The sequence below is a fragment of the Meriones unguiculatus genome, chromosome 2, assembly GCF_030254825.1.
Source record: "Meriones unguiculatus strain TT.TT164.6M chromosome 2, Bangor_MerUng_6.1, whole genome shotgun sequence".
Classification (NCBI taxonomy): Eukaryota; Metazoa; Chordata; class Mammalia; order Rodentia; family Muridae; genus Meriones; species Meriones unguiculatus.
Genome location: NC_083350.1, coordinates 41709851 through 41729733, shown reverse-complemented (window position 1 = coordinate 41729733; position 19883 = coordinate 41709851). Strand labels below are relative to the sequence as shown.

The window sequence follows — 19883 nt, the reverse complement described above, 5'->3', positions numbered from 1 at the left end:
TTTTTAAATGTAAACGTGCAGTAGTATATTGAGGAAGATTTGACAAAGAGTACTTGAGTTTCTAGTAAGAGTGCTTTGATTTTCCAGTGCCTGGTAAAATATATCCAGTTCAAAGAGCTGAGAGAGCTAATAGTAAGAATAGGCCTTTCGGTGGGACTTGGCTTCGGTGGTGGGGGTGTTTGTCACTGTGCAGTCATTTAGAAGATCCTGACTTGAATCCTTCAAGTCTAGGCACATGCACAGAGCAGGCAGTTCCACCTCCCAGGACCTAGAAAGCTCTGAGAACATGGATTATGCATGGTTGAAAAGGAAGCCCTAACAGCACAATTCAAAAACATATTCTTTCATTCCACTATGATTCGGATTATTAAAGGTATAAACTTCGGTACCCCCAACTCCGCCACTTGGCACACTTAGGACATTCAGGCTGCATGGTATTATGGCCCTTTATCTTCAGTAGAGTACACAGTGCTTTGTGAATGCTGGGGAGCATGCAGAAATGCTGATAAGAAGCCCGAGTAAGTGGTTAGAACAATTCAGGCCCCCTCCCCCAGCAATCCTGGACTTGAGTTAAAATTTAGTAAAGGGAACCAGAATTCTTCATAAGAGCTGAACAGTATAACTTATATTCTGATAGTTTAATAGCATTATAGACATATATGCAAAATGTCAAGATCCATGTAGTTCTACTATGTTGACTTGCTAAGGGCAAGACTGTAGCTTTTTAAGACACTGGCATGTGGACAGCACTCAAAGACAAGTACTAGAATTCTGAAAACATTGTTTACCCACAAAATGTAATACATTTCACAAGGCAGATACTCTGAGCCAAGCACTGTCCACACAACTCAAATTCCATGTTTTTTTTTCAATTATTTTTATGTGCATTGATTAAGTGCATGTATTCTGTGTGAAGGTGTTGGACCCTGAAGTTATAGGCAGTTGTGAGCTGCCATGTGGGCTGTGGGAATTGAACCCAGGTCCTCTGGAAGAACAGTCAGTGCTCTTAACCACTGAGCCATCTCTCCAGTCCTAAATTTCATGTTTTAGGCCACTGTTATGAGATGGTTTATAGTCTAAAGGGAGGGCTGAGACACAGCAGTGCACATGGAGACATGGACAGGCACTGGAAGTATATTTTCCCATCAGAGAAATATAAAGCATGGGAAGCCAGGCAGTGAGGCCTTGCCAATTTAGATGGTGTTCAGGGGAAACTTTCTTAAAAGTGCTGTTTGAGCAGGACCAGAGATGTCAGGTGCACCTGTCTTGGAGACACTTCTAAGTGGATAAGACACTAAGTGCAAAAATCCTTGGGATTGATATAATCTTTTTTTTTTGTTTTGTTTTTGTTTTTCAAGACAGGGTTTCTCTGTGTAGCCTTGGCTGTCCTCAAATTTGAAAAGATCCACCTGCCTCTGCCTACCCAAGTGCTGGGATTACAGGCGTGTGCCACTGCTCCTGGCTGGGACTGACACAATGTTAATGTGTGAAGGAGAGCATAGACTGGACATGATTGGCAGACTGTAGAGAAGGGAGGAGGGCTGCAAATCCAATGGGCTTGGCAGGGGTAGAGGAGATAGAAGAGATGAGAACTAGGTGAACTCTAACAGGTTCTGAATATAAAGCTATCAGGATTTGCAGACAGAAGAACTGGTTTGGAAGATGAGTGAAGATGCTAAGAGACTCACAAGTTGGACTTGGAGAAAGGAGGAACGGCATGCTTTCTGAATGCAGATGCCGCACCTGTAAATACATGGGAGAGCCAGACTGGCATGTATCAGGGTAGTTCTGTAACAAAAAGACCTATCCCAAACTGGAGAGCACTTGCTGAAGACGAGAAGTAAGCAATGGCAGGATTTGTGTTCATTTCCTGTGATGTCAAAGGAACTATGGGAGTTAAAATCGTCTGAGATTCTCCTCATGGCCTTTCATGTTTGATCTTTCATGCACTAAAACTAAGAAAACAAGTAAAACCAGTATCATTCAATATTTTTTCCACTTTCCATTACTTCCAAAACAAGAAAACAAACAAAGCAAACAAACAAAAAAAACCCAAAAAACCCAATATCCCCCAAACTCTTAAGATTTAAATTCAAATAAGAAAAGCTGCTTACTCAACAGCAAGTGTTATGGATCAAAGTTAACACTTCATTTCAGGGTGTTTTGGATATTAGCATCACGATCCCCAAAAACTGAAAGCACGGACCCACAGTCCACCCACCAAGAAGAGCAAGACTAACTTCTCACAACATGTCAAAGTTTGCTTTTAATTACTGAAAGGTAATGAAGGAGTCAGGGCTGGGAGGAATGAAGGTGTTCATGAATCCCTGGAGGGGAGTTTTAGCAGGACAAAACCTGAGTTCTCCTGTCATTAGGTGGCCTGCAATTGGCTTTCTTCGTGACCAAAGCTTATCCAGCATATACGCGGACTATGAAGCGGAAGCTTCATAACAAGTCATTCTCATTTCTGCCTTCCTGCTGTACATAATACGGCCCTACTGTAAGTCACACAAGCAACTGATGGACTAATGTTCTGTAACTGCAGGCAGAGTTTACAATTTTCAATTTTCTCATCTGGTTAGAGAACATGACCATTAGAAACCCTTTCAGGTTAAAATGTCTAAGGAAATCAGACTCCAGGAAGTATCCAATCTTATTTTGATTAGTGATAATTCAATCTTTAATTTGCTTTATGTCCTAAATAGTAAAAAATCTCATTATGCAATCCCTAGCATACATAATTTTAAGAGGAGTGGGATAGTCTACATAGGTCATGTGTACTTTGTGTACTGCCATGGTTCTGCCCAGTGAGACAGTGTGACATTACACTTGTCATACACATGGAAAAGTGAAAATACAAACTAAGGGGTCAGTCCTCTTCCCTCCTAAATTTCAATTGCACTTGAAATACTTTAAGCTGTTCAGTCATTTCATCACTCACAGGCTCCCAGCTTACAAGTGTTATAACATCAGTGCTGAAAATTATTTGGGCAAAGACCAGTAGACAATGTAAAACAGTTTGATAAAACTTTCTTAGTGTTAGACTCCTAGACAGCCCTATACAGTCCTCAAGGCTACTGGTGGAAGAAAACAAATAAGGTATAAATATTTAGTTAACTTTTGATTTGATGTGCAGTAAGTTATTCCTGTAAAAATGTTACAGACTTAAACTCAAGTTTATTTTTGATTTCATAGAGGTAATAAGCATTCTGTCATCTCAAACAAGCATCAGCAAACAATAAGTTTAACATGTTTTTTCCTGTTAGATATCTACCGTTATGTTCTTTCAGTAACCTCTTACTGGGCAAAGCTGGAACAAATCTTTCCCCTATCTAATTGACAGTGCTCAAAAATCAGTACTTCCCAGCTTTCAAGATGAAAGGTGTTTTCTAAGCCTGTATTCTGTGTAACTCTGTCCATATCACTCCTCTGTAAACTATTACCTGCATTAACTCACTCCAAGGGTGCTGATAAAGGGGATGCTCAGAACTCACATTCTTGGGCAGAAGACAAGAAATAGACAGCACTGTACTGTGTGGTTACACAGCATCTTTCATGGTTCACATGGCTGAGTACTGCCCTAAAGCACACTCTAGGGTTTAAGAGTTAAAAATGAGCCAGGTGCAGTGGTGCACAACTGTAAGCCTGGCACCCAGGAGCCTGAGGCAGGTTAGTCACAAGTTTCAGGTCAACCTGAGTGACACAGCCTACCGCAAAAACAAAAACAAGGGTAGTACAGGTCCTCAAATATTTTTGATGAGAAATACATTTCTATCATCACCTTTGCAAGCAAACACTTGGAATTCTTACATACTTCAAATCCTGTAATCCCATCTCACTCTGTTGTCCACACTGGTCTTAAACTTTCCGTCTTTTTTTCTTCTGCTTCCTGAATGCTAAGTTAAGTATGCACTGCCATGTCTAGTTCTAGCTGGAAATCTTTAAGACACATATGGAACGAGGCAAGGTTGTCCATACCTTCAATCTCAGCACTCAAGAGGCACACAGATCTCTGTGAGTTTCCAACTAGGCAGATCTACATAGTAAGACCCAGTCTCAAAAAATAAAACAAAAAGACATATAACACATGTAAGGAAAAATTTAAATCTTACTTCAAGCAGTGACCAGTCTATCAGCACAGTGATAGTTATACTCTTTTTTTTTTTGTGATGGCATGGAATACACACAAAATTGGAGGCTATTTTTCAATCATTAGCTTTGAATGCTTTCAACTTGGAGCACACATTAGGAAGCACTCAATGAGTGCTAGAGATGGAGCTCAGCAGGGCCCTGGCCTCGAGTGTACAAGACACTGGAATGATGCCCAGCATTGCAGAAACACAAACTAAAATTCACAGACGTTAGAAATGAGGGCGGGGTCAATCGGTAAACCTGATGAGGTTGCCTGCTGTACCAAGTCAGCTTCTTTGACGCAGGTAAGTGACAGTGGAATACACAGGGTAGGGCTCAAGAATCTTTTTGGGAAAAGTTCTTTTGCAGTCCAGTCTGGTTTTAGACTCCTGAGTCTCCGGCCTAGGGTTACTGAGCGCTGAGATTACAAGTGTGTATTACAATGCCTGGGCTGAGGCTCAAGAATCATAAATGACAGGACTTAAGAGTTGAGGACTCATTTGGGTACAATAAATGGAACTGTTTCCCAGCTTGATTAATTTTAAACTATGCACATCCTTCTAGTCTGTCAACACAGTTGCTCTCCTGATTACACATTAACTAGAAATTAGGTTCAACAGTCCTTCTTCCACTCTGGCAAAGATGTCAGAACTGTGAAACCTTTTTGCCAACTGGGCTGCCCTCTACTGGACAACCTAAGGTAGCGAGACAAATCAGTGCACTTGGTTTTACAAAGCAACACAGATAAATGTAAACATTCCATATTCCAAAGAAACAGGCTTCCCCAGTAAGTTAAAAAGCAAAACTACCTCAAAATTCAAACCCTTCAGTAAACTAGATTTTACCATGGAAACAACACAGTACCAATTCTAGTAAACTGGATTTTACCATGGAAACAACACAGTACCAATTCTACAGTAAATAACTTGTCATCCTGAGAACCTGCAATAAATACAGAATTCCAGTCTCCTTTCCAATCTTGGAGGCAGATCTCAAACAGGAATGTGTGGGGGTGATGGGCATACTCTAATGTCAATTTTTAAGATGATTTTATGGTAACACAAATCTTATTTTTAGTCTGTTTACTCTATGATGTTTTCTTACACATAAACGTAAGTCAGAGCAGATTCATGCTGAATATTTGATAGCCATTAAGTCTCTCCCCACAGCATCAAAATTTCTCTGAGTTTTTTCTTCTGTGAAAATATCAAGTTGTTCTTTTGTGGCTCATCCCCATGCCTGTGATTTGCAGTAATGTAGGACCAGTTTACCATCACTGCCAAAACACTACAAAAAAGAAAAAGACAACATATTAACCACTAATTCTGTTATATTAAGAAAGAATTCTATTTGGCTAGTGAGATGGCTCAGCAGTTAAAAGCCATGGCTGCTCTTCCAGAGGTCCTGAGTTCAATCTCCAGCAACCACATGGTGGCTCATGATAGAGGGACCTGATGACCTCTTCTGGCATGCAGTAGTACATGCAGACAGAGCACTTATTAAAAAAATCCATAAATACATTACAGAAAAGAAAGAGTTCTATAAACATACTACCTTTTCCAAAAGATGCCTCTTTATATCACACATACAAGTAATAATAAATATTCAACAAAACCAATGTACCTTGGGTATGTGCTTAAATGCTTTCACCGCCTTCACGTCTCTGAAGATAAAGTAATTTTTAGCTCGTTCCCAGCAGTGCTAGTTATCTAAAAATGATTACTGCCATGAAGGAGCATTGTGGAATGAGGTCATTCTAGTGTAGTTTTATCAATTTTTTGGCGATTTCAACTACAGATGGTAACAAACAATGCAGAAGTGATACAGATTAGACAAGATTTCTAAGAAAAGCAAAAGATGACTTTTAAATAGAACTTATCCCCTGACTGTTTAAGCTTATTAAGACTCTACTCTGCTCAAGGTGTTCCGGATATAACAGAACAAGTTCTTGCCCCCCATCAATAATTAAGATGGCACACTATCTCTTATAAATGTGAATTAATAATCCTCACTATACAATAGACATGGTACCCATGGCAAAAGGTTACTTACCTCATATAGAGTTCCAACTTCTTGGTCTGGGGAAGGGGCAAAGGATTGATTCACATAAATAAACTATACGGAAGTAAAAAGAAAATAGACTCAAATTGGTATCCTAAAATAGAAGGCCCTGCTCCCAGCCTTTTGTAACTAAGACAGTTTTAAATGGTGTGTGTGTGCGCGCACACACACACACGTGCACGTGTGTAGGGTTGCCCTTGCGTTCAAGGCTTTCCTGACTACACAGTGAGGCTACCATAAAAAGAAAAAAGTCCCCACTGAGTCATAATAAAAAATATTTCTTCTAATTATTTCACATATGCAAGTAAAAACCGATACATTTGATATTGGGCATTTTCCTTACATATCTTTTTCTTTTTGGCCTTTATAACTTTTGAAAAATTTCAGGGGTATTGAACTTTCAAGCTGTACACTTCTAGTATTAAATTACTTGCAGACAAAAATAATTCATTGTTTCAGACTTCAGTTTAATTGTTTTAAATTAAAATATTTCTAGTACTTAAAAATTTCCTAAAAATATTAGAGCAAAGGTCACAGTGCCAGGGAGGATTTTGATCAACTTCTTTTTAGAAAATAGAAGAAAACTGGCAGGTAACATCCAACATTCACCTCAAGATTTAAGAATAAATTATGTTTGGCTTAACAATCTTGTCTCTCTCTCTCTTTTTGAAAGAAACAGTATGAGACCAGCTGGTCAACAGCTATCATTTATACAACAAATATTGGTTATTTTTATGTCAGTACTGAATGAGGCAGTTAAAAGTCCTGGCCCTAAACACAAATAACATTTCATGGCCTATCCTATGTTTATGAATGATACTAAAAAGAATATCTCATGGGGCTATTTGAAAGATAAAACACTGCCAAGTAACAGATAATGCCAAACATAGCTATGTGCTTTAGTGATGATTTAATTAACCAGAGACTGCATACAAGATTATGGTCTTGTAAGATCATGGTCCTGTCTTCATGTGATGTGCTGTTTTAGTTCGCATAACCATACTCTTAAGATAAGTCACACAAAAACAAAACTGTATAATATTGCCTTTCTCAAAACGCCCCCACTGTTAACTGATGTGGAGACAGCTCAGTTGTAAAGTGCTTGTTAGGCAAGAATATAGACCTCAGTTCTATCCTCATATAAGCCACAAAAGGCTAGGCATAGTAGAACATGCTTGTAATCTCAGCACTGGGGAGATAAGATATGGGGGGACCCCTGGGACTTACTGCCTAGCCAATAATGAACTTTAGGCCAATTAAACTGTCTCAAGAAAACAACACAGATGGCAAATGAAACATGACAACCAAAGTTCTTCAAAGAAACAAAACCCTTACTACAACTACTACCCCAATGAAGTGCTTACTATATATATACTACACTATGAAATAAGTATACACCCCTTAGTTGTTTTATACTATGTGAAAGATACATTGCTTACTTCAAGAACAGTGGAACAAATGTAATACTGAATCAAAGTATATTAAGCCCCAAACTTTACTGAAGTACAGAGAACATAATGTTCTATGACAAATATTTCTGTATAGATATTCAGTGATATTTTAAATAACTAAAATGCCAGGCTTAAAAAAAATTTCCTGGAAGGCAGTGATAGTAATAATAAAGATAACGAGAAAGGCCAGCGGGATGACTGACGGAGTAAGGGCACTTTTTGCCAAAGTGATGACCTGCAATACTCCCAGAACCATGGTGGAAGGACCCACTTCCAAGTATTGTTTGACCTCCGCATGCACATGCCAAGACCACCAGAGGTAAACATAAAATAAGAAAACAACTGCAATAGATAACAAAGTGAATCCAAATGTATCTCATTTCAGAGCTTCTTAAAGAATCTTCTGATAAAGCACATTACCTCACCAACAAAAGCATAAGAGGAAAGAACAAAAGCAATGTGTAGCTTTGTATCTATTTCTGTACATGTGTTACTAGCAGTTGCCTAGGAACTATTGTGAATTTTCATAGGCAAACAATCATTTCTGTTTTCATACCAACTGTTCCGAGGCCACAAGTTTAAGGAACTTTTTGATGAAGTCGATGAGTCCTTGGATGGTTCGAGTTCGCTCTACAGCCCATTTCTTTGTTTTCATTATAGGGGTATCTCCCACAGCCTTCAGCAGGATATCAACTTAAAAAAAAAAAGACAACTGTATCGAAACATCTCATGAGATGTCAAACAGTGCAGAAAGCTTAAACCTTTTATTACATAGTTTATGTAATTATTACATATTACAGCTCTGACAAAGAGGAGCTACACTAGAGATATAGAAGGATTAGACTCTTTTTCCATTATTTCCCCCCTTGATCCTACAAAGTTTTCCCTACAGGATTAATCTTTATGAGACACTCTGACACAGCATAATTCTAGCCCATGATATGAAGCAATACCCAAGCAGCCAAGAAAAGAGCCTTATGTACCGTTCATCTACCAAAGTGGTGGTAAAAGGAAGGTGATTATGCAGGTGATAGTGCTGTTGCCACTGTGGTGTGGCATAATTTTCTGGAGAGCAGTATGGTAATATATATCTAATACTTTGATACAGCCTGACTCAATAATATACTACTTAGAATTGAAAAGCTTGAGATTTACAAAGATTCACTGAGAAGGATGTCACCTTCATCAAAGCATTTATTTTTACAAGAAAAAAAGCAGTAAATTTACATGTTCAACACACACATGAGATTAAAATATGAGATGCTTTATATGGCAGAATTTATAGAGGAAAAACACATTCCAAATTGGGTCCAGACTGTGGCTCTGACACTTGTAGAGCTACAAGCACTGTACCCTTTCATCCTCAAATCTATGTAACAGCACCGACCTAAGAGCGGTGATGCGAGGATTAAGTGAGTTAATGTATGTACACAACACTGCAGACCATAACTTCTACTAATTGAACCTTAAGATTAAACAGCTGTTTAAAAATGTATTATAAAAGCAGTTAATGGTTTAAGAAGTTGAGAAAATGTGTAAAATAGAAAATGTTGTGTATATACCTCAACTTCAATAAGAAAGCATCACAAACACATACTCATTTTAGCAAAGAGTACACACCAAAATGTTTTCATAGTGGTGATGTATGGCTTTTTGTAAATAACAGTTTTTTTTTTTAATACCAAATGTTTTATACTTAACTTTATAATTAAAAGAAATCCTACTACTATTTTCAAAAAATATAATCGGGGCCCAAAAAAGTTTCAAAGACTTGAAATAGAGAGATGTGAACCAAGACTGATCTCCTTAATGATGGTTCTTTTTCTTTAAGTGATAGCTACAATAAAAGCAACCAAAAGCAGCCCTGAAAGAACTGTACTACAGCTATCAGACTTTTCCCCATTTGTTTGGTATTCAAAGTTGGGATCAGTTTATCCAAGTTTCGTCCTGAAGCCAGATGTGATGACAGAGGTTTTTAATCCCAGCATTTAGGAGGCAGGAGGTAGGTGCATCTCTGGGACTGTGAGGCTAGCCTGGCATACACAGGTTGTTCGGCGAGATCAAGTTTCCTCCTGAAATAAAACACGGGCTCCTAGAGCATACGATGCAGCTCATCTTCCTCAAAAACAGCTATGTAAGTATCCTTTCAGTTATTTTGGGAATAAGGATGAAAAGCAAAAAAAAAAAAGTGACTTTTTTTTAGGCTACCTTTCATTCCTTCCTCCCAGTTCCCTCAACCCCCTGGAGGAATCAATAACTCAGCAGCAATTAGGCACTGAGTTGCACTACTGAAGAAACAAGAGCCAGAGGGCAAGAAGCTAGAGAAGTACTTACAATAATTACAGCTATAGTCTTAATTCCAAAAATGGTTTGCTTGTAGCTCAGAAGCATGGCCACACGTTAGAATCAACTGGAGACAGTTAACATACATAGCACTTGAGTTTTAAAACTTTTATAAAGTAGGACCTTAACACTGATATTCAAAAGTGTGGCCACGCACACCTGTGATACTGTGCCACCAGGGCCAGCAACCTCCGTCTGTTTCAACAACCCTCCTTCTGTAAGTTACAGTGGAAATGTGAAATATTTAAGCCCTTTTCATCAAATTGTCTCAAAAAGACTAAAAATAGGAATTCAATTTGTGGAAAAAAAAAAAAAAAAGAAAAAACATGGACTCAAAGAGTCCTGTCAGGAGATATCTTGGATCATGGGTCATTTTCTAGGTTGTTTTGGGGTTTTGTGCAGCAATCATCAGTGTGAAGGACTATAACTTGGACTTAGACATTTAGATTTTTATTCATTTGGGCAAAGGCTGGCCTTGAACCCAGAGATCTGCCTACCTCAGGCTCCCGAGTGCTGGGATTAAGAGTATTATTTCACCACTTTTGTCTGGTGTTTCCATCTTAAAGGAAACCTTTGAAAGTCAGATCGATAGTTAACTGAAAGAAAAAAAATTAGGATTTTCAAAAAGTTAACAGTGGTTATCTGTCCAAATAGTCATAGTACATCACATACACGTGACAGATCTCCTCCAAATGCAAGGTCAGCCTATTTTTTCTTCCTTGATGAGCTAGGGACTGAACCCCTGAAACCAGTCTGTAGTGTTCTACTACTGAGCTATATACAGCTGCATCCCCCAGGAGCAGAGCTGGCAGACAGTTCTCCTCCTGTGCAGCATCAACAAGCTGGTGAAACTAAGGAATAATAAACACACCCACATCTACATTTCATGTCTCTGAAAGGAGAACAATTAAGGAGAAGATCTACTTTTTTTTATTGAAACATGTTTAGCTGTTGATTTTTTCTTATAATCAACTTTAACTTTATAGTGGTCAGGCAAATTAACCTGACTCTCCTTTCTTGCCAGTGGAAGGCACATCCCTAAAACAGAGGCTGAGGATGATAGCTGGTTAAGGTAATTCTCTGACACACAAAGGCACAACCCACCCCAAATAAATAAAAAGTTAAAAGGCAACATGTATACCTTTAGTTTTCCCTTAGCATTCTTTAGTGTCTACAGCTCCAGGTTTTTGACCCAAAGAATGAGGCCCCTAGCGAATTCGTGGATTGTAACCCACCGGTTACTTCTGTCGCCTTACATTTTTACTCCAGTAACTAGTATTGTGTTAAGTTCCTGGAGCTACTGTGAACCCACTGGGCTCGAAGACTGACTACCTCAGAGATCAGACGCTGTAAAAGGTGCAAAGGATGGTGGATCCGGGTAGTAACGGGGTCCCCTAGGCTCTCAAAAGGCGTCAAGAGCGGTAACAGAAGCTACATTATATGTCATTATGTCTCCATACCTTACAAGAATCAGTTTTTGCTTCCTAAACCTAACATATCCTGCAAACCGGGTTTTTGAACCCAGGCTGAACTTGTAACCTCATGATGTACACCCATCTCTTCGCCTTGCTAAACTCCTATGTATACCTGTGATGACTACACCTTCCGCGTGATGGATCCTTGCACTTACCTACCCAACAGGCAGCCTTCAGCCCTACTTTTCTGTCCGGGTGCTAACATCCAATTATCTTTGACAGCTGTTTTCCATCAACCTTCGCCCATAAAAGGGACCTCAAAAGCCAGTGAGAGGCTGCTCTCTGAAACCCCGACTTAGGGGGAGGCAGTCGTCTGGCCTGTCCCTTGCGCACCTCTAAATATATAGCTTGTTCTCATCAGACAGTCGTGCAATTTTTTTTTCCTCAGGTCTAACACTTTTGCTTCATTCTAAGAGGAGAAAGGGTACTTCTGGGACACGCCCTTCTTTAGCTTTTGCTTCTTTTTGGGCCACTACTCCTAGAAACGCTAAGTCTCCTGCCTCCGCCCAAACGCGGATGTTGACATTACTTTTTTTCTTGGTGTCACCGGGAGGTTCCTCCGTGCCCGGCGAGACTGCGGCCGAAGATGGGGGTTCGGGGGTGGCTGTCTCTGGGGAAAGCTCCGAAAGGCTCTCGCCGCCGGCCCCAGCCGCTGAAGAAGGAAGCTGCAGCACAGCCTCTGGATCTTCCGCCATCTTCGCTGGCTGAGATCAATGGCGGAAGTGAGGTAGCGGCGTGCAGGGGTTGGGCCTTGCTCCACGAAGCGCCTCAGCCGGCGGCGGGCAGGAGTGCGACCGGGGTCAACAGAGAACTCCGGGGTGTCTGGAGAGCAGTGCATACAGATCGCCCGCTGGAGACTCCGTAGCTAATGCAGTAGCCACTGTCCATCTGGCCGCGGCGAGTTCGGGAGCGCTTCCGCGACGAGCACCCGCAGGACGGCCTGGTGAGCACGCACCCCCTCCGGCGGGTTGGCTCGGCCCGGACGCGCTTCCGTTTCCTTCCGGCCTGCCCCGCCCAGGCCCCGCCTCCGGGCCCCGCCCCGCGACGCGGGAGCGCGCGCGCGCGTGCGGCAGGGGGCGGGTGGGGAAGCAGCGGCAGGCAAGCTCCCGGAGGCGAGGCTCGCGCGCCCGCCCCCGCCCTGGCCGCAGCGCCCACCCGGTCGGCCCGGCCCAGCCATGATCAAGGCCATCCTCATCTTCAACAACCACGGGAAGCCGCGGCTCTCCAAGTTCTACCAGCCCTACGTGAGTATGCCCCCCGCCGCCGACCCCGGGGCGAGGGCGACCGCCGGCGCGCGGCAGCGCCCAGCGGCTTCCCCCGAACGACCCTCGCGACGCCGCCCTTCCCGCGCCAGCCTCCGCGCGCCGCTGACCGAGCGGCCGCTGGGGCGGTGGGAGCAGCCGCCACTCCCCGCCCGCCGCTCGTTCGCCGCGAGGGGCGCTGCCCACCTGCCCGGCCCCTCTGCCTCACACCGGGCCGCTCCCAGCCCCGCTCCCCGCCGCGGACCGACGGGCCACCGTGTCCGCCCTAATCCTCGCCGGGCTCAGCAACTTTGGCTCGCCGCACGCCCTGGCCGCTGTGGCCCCGTTTCCAGACGGAAGCGCCCGAAGCTGGCTGTGACTTCCAGGTGGCAACTGAAAAAAGAATTAAGAGGGGGCCTGACTTTTCTAGTGGGCTTTTTAACCTGCTGTCCGGATTTGCTCTTGAAATAACTGGTGGCCTAAGTGGCTGACCCATTGGAAAGGGATTCTGTATCTCGGCTTTATAACCGTTGCATTTTGGTATGGCTATTCTTTTCAAAGCAAGGCATAAGGACATTTTCCCCCGAGTTTTAGTTTAAACGAAATGCCATCTGTGAAAGTTCTCTTCTAGAACTGTGAACATTGTTTAATATTGCTAGGAGCAGATGACTTTACAGCCTCGAAGGTAATTTATAAACGATTTAGGAGAGGTAATCTGTTTCTATGCCTTACCTGAGGGCAATAGCCAGTGCTAGGTCATACACTGAGCTGTCATTTGGGGAGTGAACGTGAGCTACTAGCTGCGGTGCTGTCTTGGGCAGTTTTGCTTATAGACATTTAGTGTTGAAAATGTGCCAAGACCAGCACTTGATGCGGATGGCCCCAGATGGAAATTATTCCTGCCATTAAAAATGAACCGTGAAAATGTCAGTTTGCCTAAAGTGATAATGCAGTCTGTGGAGATGTTGGTTGAAGTGAGAAACGGGGCTGTTTCATTTTCTTAAGTTGCTTTGCTCTACTTTTGCATGGTTTTTAATGTAGTGTAACTTAAGTGCTAATGGTCTGGCTAAAAATTCTAGATCACTCTTGAATCCGAAATAAAATTCTAGTTGTTCCCTCTGAGGAAAGCAATGCTGTCAACTTGCCATCATTAAGTGATTGCCTAAAATGTGAACTAGCCCTTGTTGAGTCCATGTGCTGTGCAGAAAAAGTATATCCCAATACAGAATCAAAATGAAAAGGTTTTTTTCATATTTAAATGTAGTAGCTGGTTTGGCTTGATAGTGAAGGCCTGTAATTCCAGCTACTCAGGAGTACTGGAAGTTGAATGCCTGGATAACTTGAGTTTAAGGCCAGCCTGTACAATTTGGTGAGACACTGTCTCAACATAAAAAGTAAAAGGTGGGCTAGTGATAGTGTGTCTAGAATCCTCAGGGTTGTAGCCTCAGTGCCTAGTATTATAAAATTAATTATTAAACATTATTCAGGGGGATGTAAAGTGAATAAATACATTATTAAACATTATTCAGAATAATAGGTCCCTTGGCTTTGCTCATTATATCCTGGTAATCAGTACTATAGGTAGACTTAAAGCATATGCAATATGAATTTAACTTGGAAATCTCTAAATATAGTTTCCTGATTTTCAACAGTGGAAGTAGAGCTGCCTTTTACCTTTAATTCTTAGGTAGTAGTGAAGGCTAATGTTGGAAGGGCAGTTGAAGGAGCCGTGGTGGCATTTTTGTGGACCTTGCCTGAGTGACAGTGCTGCTGGAGGGAGGGTGCTGGAAAGGATGTAAAAGCATCCTGGTTGGGCAGAGGAGGTGCACCAGCACCAAAAGCTGTTCTTTGTCTTTACAAATTGGATTTCCCCAGACTTTCTTTCAGAAATAATTGAAAGTAATTTGTTTATTTGCTTCTTGCACTAGGCCGCAACCCTTGGGCAGACATTATCTTTCATTCATTTATTCCGCCTTCACTTTGTCATTGACTGTTTACTTCTTGTCTGCCACATGTAAGCACTGCAAACAAACACGTCTACCTTTTGCTTTGTAGGGGGTGCAGACGTGGCTAATAAATAGCCTATTTGATATTATAGGTATTAATAGTAATTAATGATGTGGAAAAACTAAAGAAAGGCAAAGTAGGGAGTGTGAGGATGATAATTTAAAATACTGCAGCCAGGTACTTTCTCACCAAGAAGTAACTCTTCAGCAAAGTATTGAACGTGGTAAGTAAGGCAGCTTTTCAGAGAGATACCTGGGGAAAGGCATTCCATGCAGAGGAAAATGAGTGCACAGACCCTGGTGGAAAAGTTGAATGTCTGGAGAATGAACATCAGGAAAACAATCATTGCAAGTGGAGACTGTCGGGGAAGTGTTTTTGGAAATGGCATTTGTTTGTGTAGGTCATTCGAGTGCCTTTGGCATTGTCTGAAATTCTATTTATTTGTGACATGTCCAAAATCGAATCCTTGTGCTTTGCCTAGCCCAGATATCATGTTTGTATTCTCTGAAGGAATTTACCTGTTGCCATTTTTGTCTTAGAATTTTATTCTTTATTTTATTTTTCACGCATTCTGTTTCACAGCCCATAATTACTTCGGGGCATCCTATAGAATTTTTGATGGAATTTATAATTTAAGCATATTTGTGTCACCTCCAGCAGTCAACATTGAATCTTTAAACTTTTTTAAGAATTAGCTTTTATGTATATGTATGTATGCAGGTGCCTACATAGGCCAAAAGGATTGGCTTCCCCTGGAACTGGAGTTTCAGTTGGTTGTGAGCTGCCTGACATAGGTGCTGGGAACCAGACTTGCCACCTGCAAGAGAAGTAAGCACTCTTAACCCAGGTATTTTCTCTGGCGCCTGTACTAAACTCCTGATGAATTGCTGTCGAATGCACTGCTTTGGAATCCAGCTTTGGGATAAAATTTGTATTAAAATTGATTTGTTAAATTTCCTTCCAACTGTTAAAATGTGCTTCATTAGGCAGAGACTTTCAGAATCTATGTGTTTAGCACAAAAGATGTGACAAAAGTAACTTCCTCCATTCCTGGGTTAGGGTGAAGAAGGCTCTAAGAAGTACTCATCCATCCAGGCTGGCAGGCTGGCAAGCTGCTGAGGAATTTACGCCCCGCCTGGTGGCCTGAGCTCCCTCCCCAGAATCCACGTGGTAGAAGGAAAGAGCCTCTCTTGCCTGTTGTCCTCTGACCCTTTACTGTCTTTCTCACACAGATAAATTAATAATTTTTTTTTTTTTTAATTTAAAAAGAAGTGAGTACTCAGCAAGCCCAGCAGTTTCAAGGTAAAGAAGCTAAGCAATACTTAGGGGATATTTCAGGCCAGTGGGTCTACACCCTGGAAGGGTGCTGAGGTGTGAGTTCAACATTTATGCTTAATACTAACAGCTTGAAACTGCTTAACTTTACAATATCTTTCCCAAATACAGTGGGTTTTCACGCTTCAGTTAGGCTTCCTCAGGACATAACATTTGTGTGATCGTGCTACACAATTTTGTGTTGTAACAACCTGGGTCATGCCTCCCAGCTGATGTCATTTATGACACATGAAGTGACGTGTGTTTTGCTAGTCTTTGCTGAACTACTGTTTTGGTTCATTTTGCTGGAGTAAGATACTAAGAATGGTTGGACTTGGTGCTTTTGTTTTGCCTAATGTATCCTTGAGATTGTCGCTGCAGAAGTACAGAATTTGTGTTTGTGCGTTTTATTTTTGAAGTGATGCTTACCACAGCAATCTGGCAGTGGTAACTTTTAGTCTCAATAGTTGCATAGAAATTATGTCAGTACATTACTGACATTTAAACCAGATGTATTTTGCATAGCTATTAAGCAAGAAAGCAGCAACAAAATCTCTTTGAGTTGTATGATTTCTCTTATTGGAAAGCCATAGTTCTTTAGTGAGTCATGCTAATAAAGTGGAAATATGTGAGTTTTCCTTGTTTCCACAGATGCTAAAGATTATCACACATTTAAAGTACAAGCAAGGACATTTCTAAACTATAAAATCATGAGTTACCCCCGCAATATCATTGTAAATTGTGTATTAGTCTGTTTAAAAACTTCAGGCCCTAGAAAAGGGTTCTGTTCTTTAAATCCTTAAAATATAAAATCGGGAGTTTTGTATGTTTAGTTTTTTTAAAAAACATCTTTAAGAAGTTCTGTCTAAGCTTATTGGTTTCCATTTTAGTGACTTAAAACAATGTAGCAGGTAGAATAGTTAAATGCATTTCCTTTTCGTCTATTTCCCAGTGCTGGGGATGGAACCTAGGGCTTGATGTATGTTTGGGTGTGCTGTACTGCCTAGCTACATGCCCCACCCCCTTCGTTGTTAGTCAGTTGTGGCACCCAGTTGTGTTCCCAGTGCCTACAACTAACTACTAGGGAAGCTGAGGCAGGTAGATCACTCTGAGCTCATGAATTAGAGACCAGTCTCGACAACATAGTGAGATGCTATTTCAAAATTCAAAACAAAACAAAATTTAAAAAGTTCTGAGTATTGAGGTATTAATACATATCCTTACACATTTCAGCTTTTTAGAGAAAAAAATGCGTATGATTTTGTTTTAAAAACATTTTTTAAAGATTCATTTTATGTGTAGGAGTGTATTGTCTACATCTGTGTGTGTGCACGCTTGGTGTCTGTGGAGGCCAGAAGATGGTATCCTGATGTTACAGATGGTTATGAACCACCATGTGGATTCTGGGAATTGAACCTAGAGCTCTGCAAGAGCAACAGGTGCTTTTAACCACTGAGCCATCTCTCCAGCCCCTCCATAAATTTGTTTTTCTTTAGTATTGGTTAAAATTCTTTGGGATACGTAAACTGGGTCTTAGGTGACAGATGGAAATGCTCCTGAACAGTTCCTACAGGATAAATTGTATAGAGGAGTAGACGGATTCCGGCATCGATTCAGTGAGTCAGTGACTTCCTTACAGAGTGCTTCTTGATTTGCTTTACTTGGCAAAAAAAATAGCTGTTTCCCCCCTTACAGTTCAATCCAAAAGTTCCTGTAATCTCTATGCTACCCCTCAAACGAAACAAAACAAAAACCAACCAACCAATAACCTGGCTAGACATACCCAACCAAGACCAATAATAGCTTTCTTTCATCAGGATCCAAGGTTGGGGATAATAATGAACATGGAGACAGAGATAAAGTGCTATTTTCAGAAAGCTGGAAAACAAGAGTGGCTGTTGATCAGTAAAGTAAGGGTCGACCATTGTCTGTTTAAAAAGAATTTTATGGTTGGGACTAAAGAGATGGTTCAGCAGCTAAGAGCTTGTTTCCAGCATTATTTGGTGACTCACAACCTTTAGTAACTCCATTTTCTGGGGATTTTCTCTAACCTTACTAGGCACTGCTTGAGTGTGGTGCATATACATACATATAGGCAAAACACTAATACACATACAGTTTTAAAACATTTAAAAAATACTCACTTGCTAATGTGTTAGATTACACTGTTATAATTTAAGAACACATTATGGCTGAGGAGATAGCTCAGTAGATAAAGTGATTGCCATGCATGTAGACCTAGAATCAGATCCTAAGTACATATGTTAAGTCAAGTACAGTGCTCTGTGCCCCTAATCCCAGCACCAAGGAAGTAGAGATAAGAAGATCTCTGGGACTTGCTAGCTAGCAAATTGAGTTGCTATAGGGACTTCCACGTTCATTGAGAAACCCTGTGTCAAGAATTAAGATGGAGGAGGAGAGAGGTGGCTCAGGAATTAAGAATACTTGGCAGAGGACATAGGCCCAGTTCCCAGTATCACATGGGAGCTCAGCTATTCATGATTGTAGTTCCATGGATTCAACACCCTCTTTTGACCTCCCTGGGCACCTCACACATACATGGTGCATATACATACAGACAGATAAAACATGCATCGCGAAAAAGTCTAAAAATGATTTTTAACAAAATTGAGGTAGAGCACAATTAAAAACCCTGATGCTGACCTCTGACCTCCAGATGCAGGAGCAGGCCTGTATGTGTGCATGCACATACACACACACGCACACGCACACACACATACACATTCATGAACACAATGCATTGATATATGTTAATGGCACATTAACAGTTTGTGTGCTTTTCTTTGTGTCTTTCTGTTTCCTTCCAGGGCTGAGGATTGAACCCAGGGCTTCCTACTATATGTGGTACAGGTGCTCTACCAGTGAGCCACATCTCCAGGCTTTGTTTTTCTCAGACAGGCTCTCACTCTGTCACTGAAACTGGTCTTGACCACATGATTCTGCTGCCTCTGCCTCCTTGGTGCTGGGTTTATGACATGCATAACCAACGTTCTGCATCTTTTTCACAAAATTGAACTCATACGTGAAACCAGAGTATGCTAAGGTGCTTTCCTTTTTTGACTGCACAGAGCAATTGCTTATGATTTTTGTCAGTTACAAGTTTTAGTTAGTATTTGGAGTCTTTGTACTTGTGGAATGTGCATTTCTTTCCTCTGCTGATAATCCCAATGACAGGCACCAGTTTATCTAAAACTTCCCCGTTAGGGTAAATTGTAACTGTTCTTCCCTCAACCATGCTACCTCATCAGGCTTCCCCTTCCCCGGTGTTTTCACTTGAAGTACAAGTAAAGACTTCCTTCACTGAAGTATCAACCAACTCCTAGAAGGGTTTGTGGTATAGGAGGAATAAAAGGGCATTTCTGCTTATCAGGTATTTTCTGAGGCTTTTAACAGGAGGCACCTCTAGAGTTGAACCTTAAGAGGAAGAACAAGCTGTCTAGAACCTACAGGACTTCTTTCTGTTGTACTCTTTTCCCCTTCCTTGCCCATATCCAAAGAGGTATTTATTTGTTGTTTGGAGGACCTTGTTCTAAGTACTGATAACATAGTCTGATGATGTCTCACCACTCAGTGAATTTACATTCTAGTGGTAGGAAATAATAAAGTATGTGTGATTATGATTAGTCTGTGAAGAACATGACAATGGAAGGGGATAAAGACTGATGGAGGATGAAGGAAGGGTACTAGATTATATAGGTTCATCAGGGAAAGCCTGATGAGTGCCTGACATTTGAGAGAACGAGAGGACAGAGTGCAGAAGGAGACCCTGCCTCAATACATACAGTGAGGAGCAACCCAAGAAGACTCTGACCTCAACCTGGGGCACATGCACACATACA

The 19883-nt window shown here is 41.3% G+C and overlaps 2 protein-coding genes across 9 annotated transcripts in view; one reads left to right on the top strand and one right to left on the bottom strand.

The window, feature by feature from the left end:
* Positions 1–2240: 2240 nt before the first annotated feature.
* Atg12 (autophagy related 12) lies at positions 2241–12448 on the bottom strand. 2 transcript variants are annotated; one of them, XM_021660209.2, is made up of 4 exons: positions 11991–12448; positions 8200–8336; positions 6184–6246; positions 2241–5418 (listed from the first exon to the last, which is right to left on the bottom strand). In XM_021660209.2, the coding sequence occupies exons 1-4, from the start codon at positions 12154–12156 to the stop codon at positions 5359–5361; spliced, it is 426 nt and encodes a 141-aa protein (XP_021515884.1). In that variant the 5' UTR covers positions 12157–12448; the 3' UTR covers positions 2241–5358. The 2 variants fall into 2 exon arrangements, with proteins under 2 accessions (XP_021515884.1, XP_021515885.1); XM_021660210.2 differs by lacking the exons at positions 2241–5418; positions 8200–8336 and having other exon boundaries at positions 6185–6246; positions 11991–12442.
* A 1-nt stretch (position 12449) lies between these two features.
* Ap3s1 (adaptor related protein complex 3 subunit sigma 1) overlaps positions 12450–19883 on the top strand; it is a 44073-nt gene continuing 36639 nt past the window's right edge. For all 7 annotated transcript variants that reach the window (XR_009589817.1, XR_009589819.1, XR_009589818.1 and 4 more), the window contains exon 1: positions 12450–12705. Coding sequence is in view for 4 of the 7 variants with exons in the window: in XM_060377303.1 (XP_060233286.1) it covers positions 12637–12705 (69 nt within the window). In the remaining 3 variants the exon portion in view is untranslated. The remainder of the gene's footprint in view (positions 12706–19883) is intronic.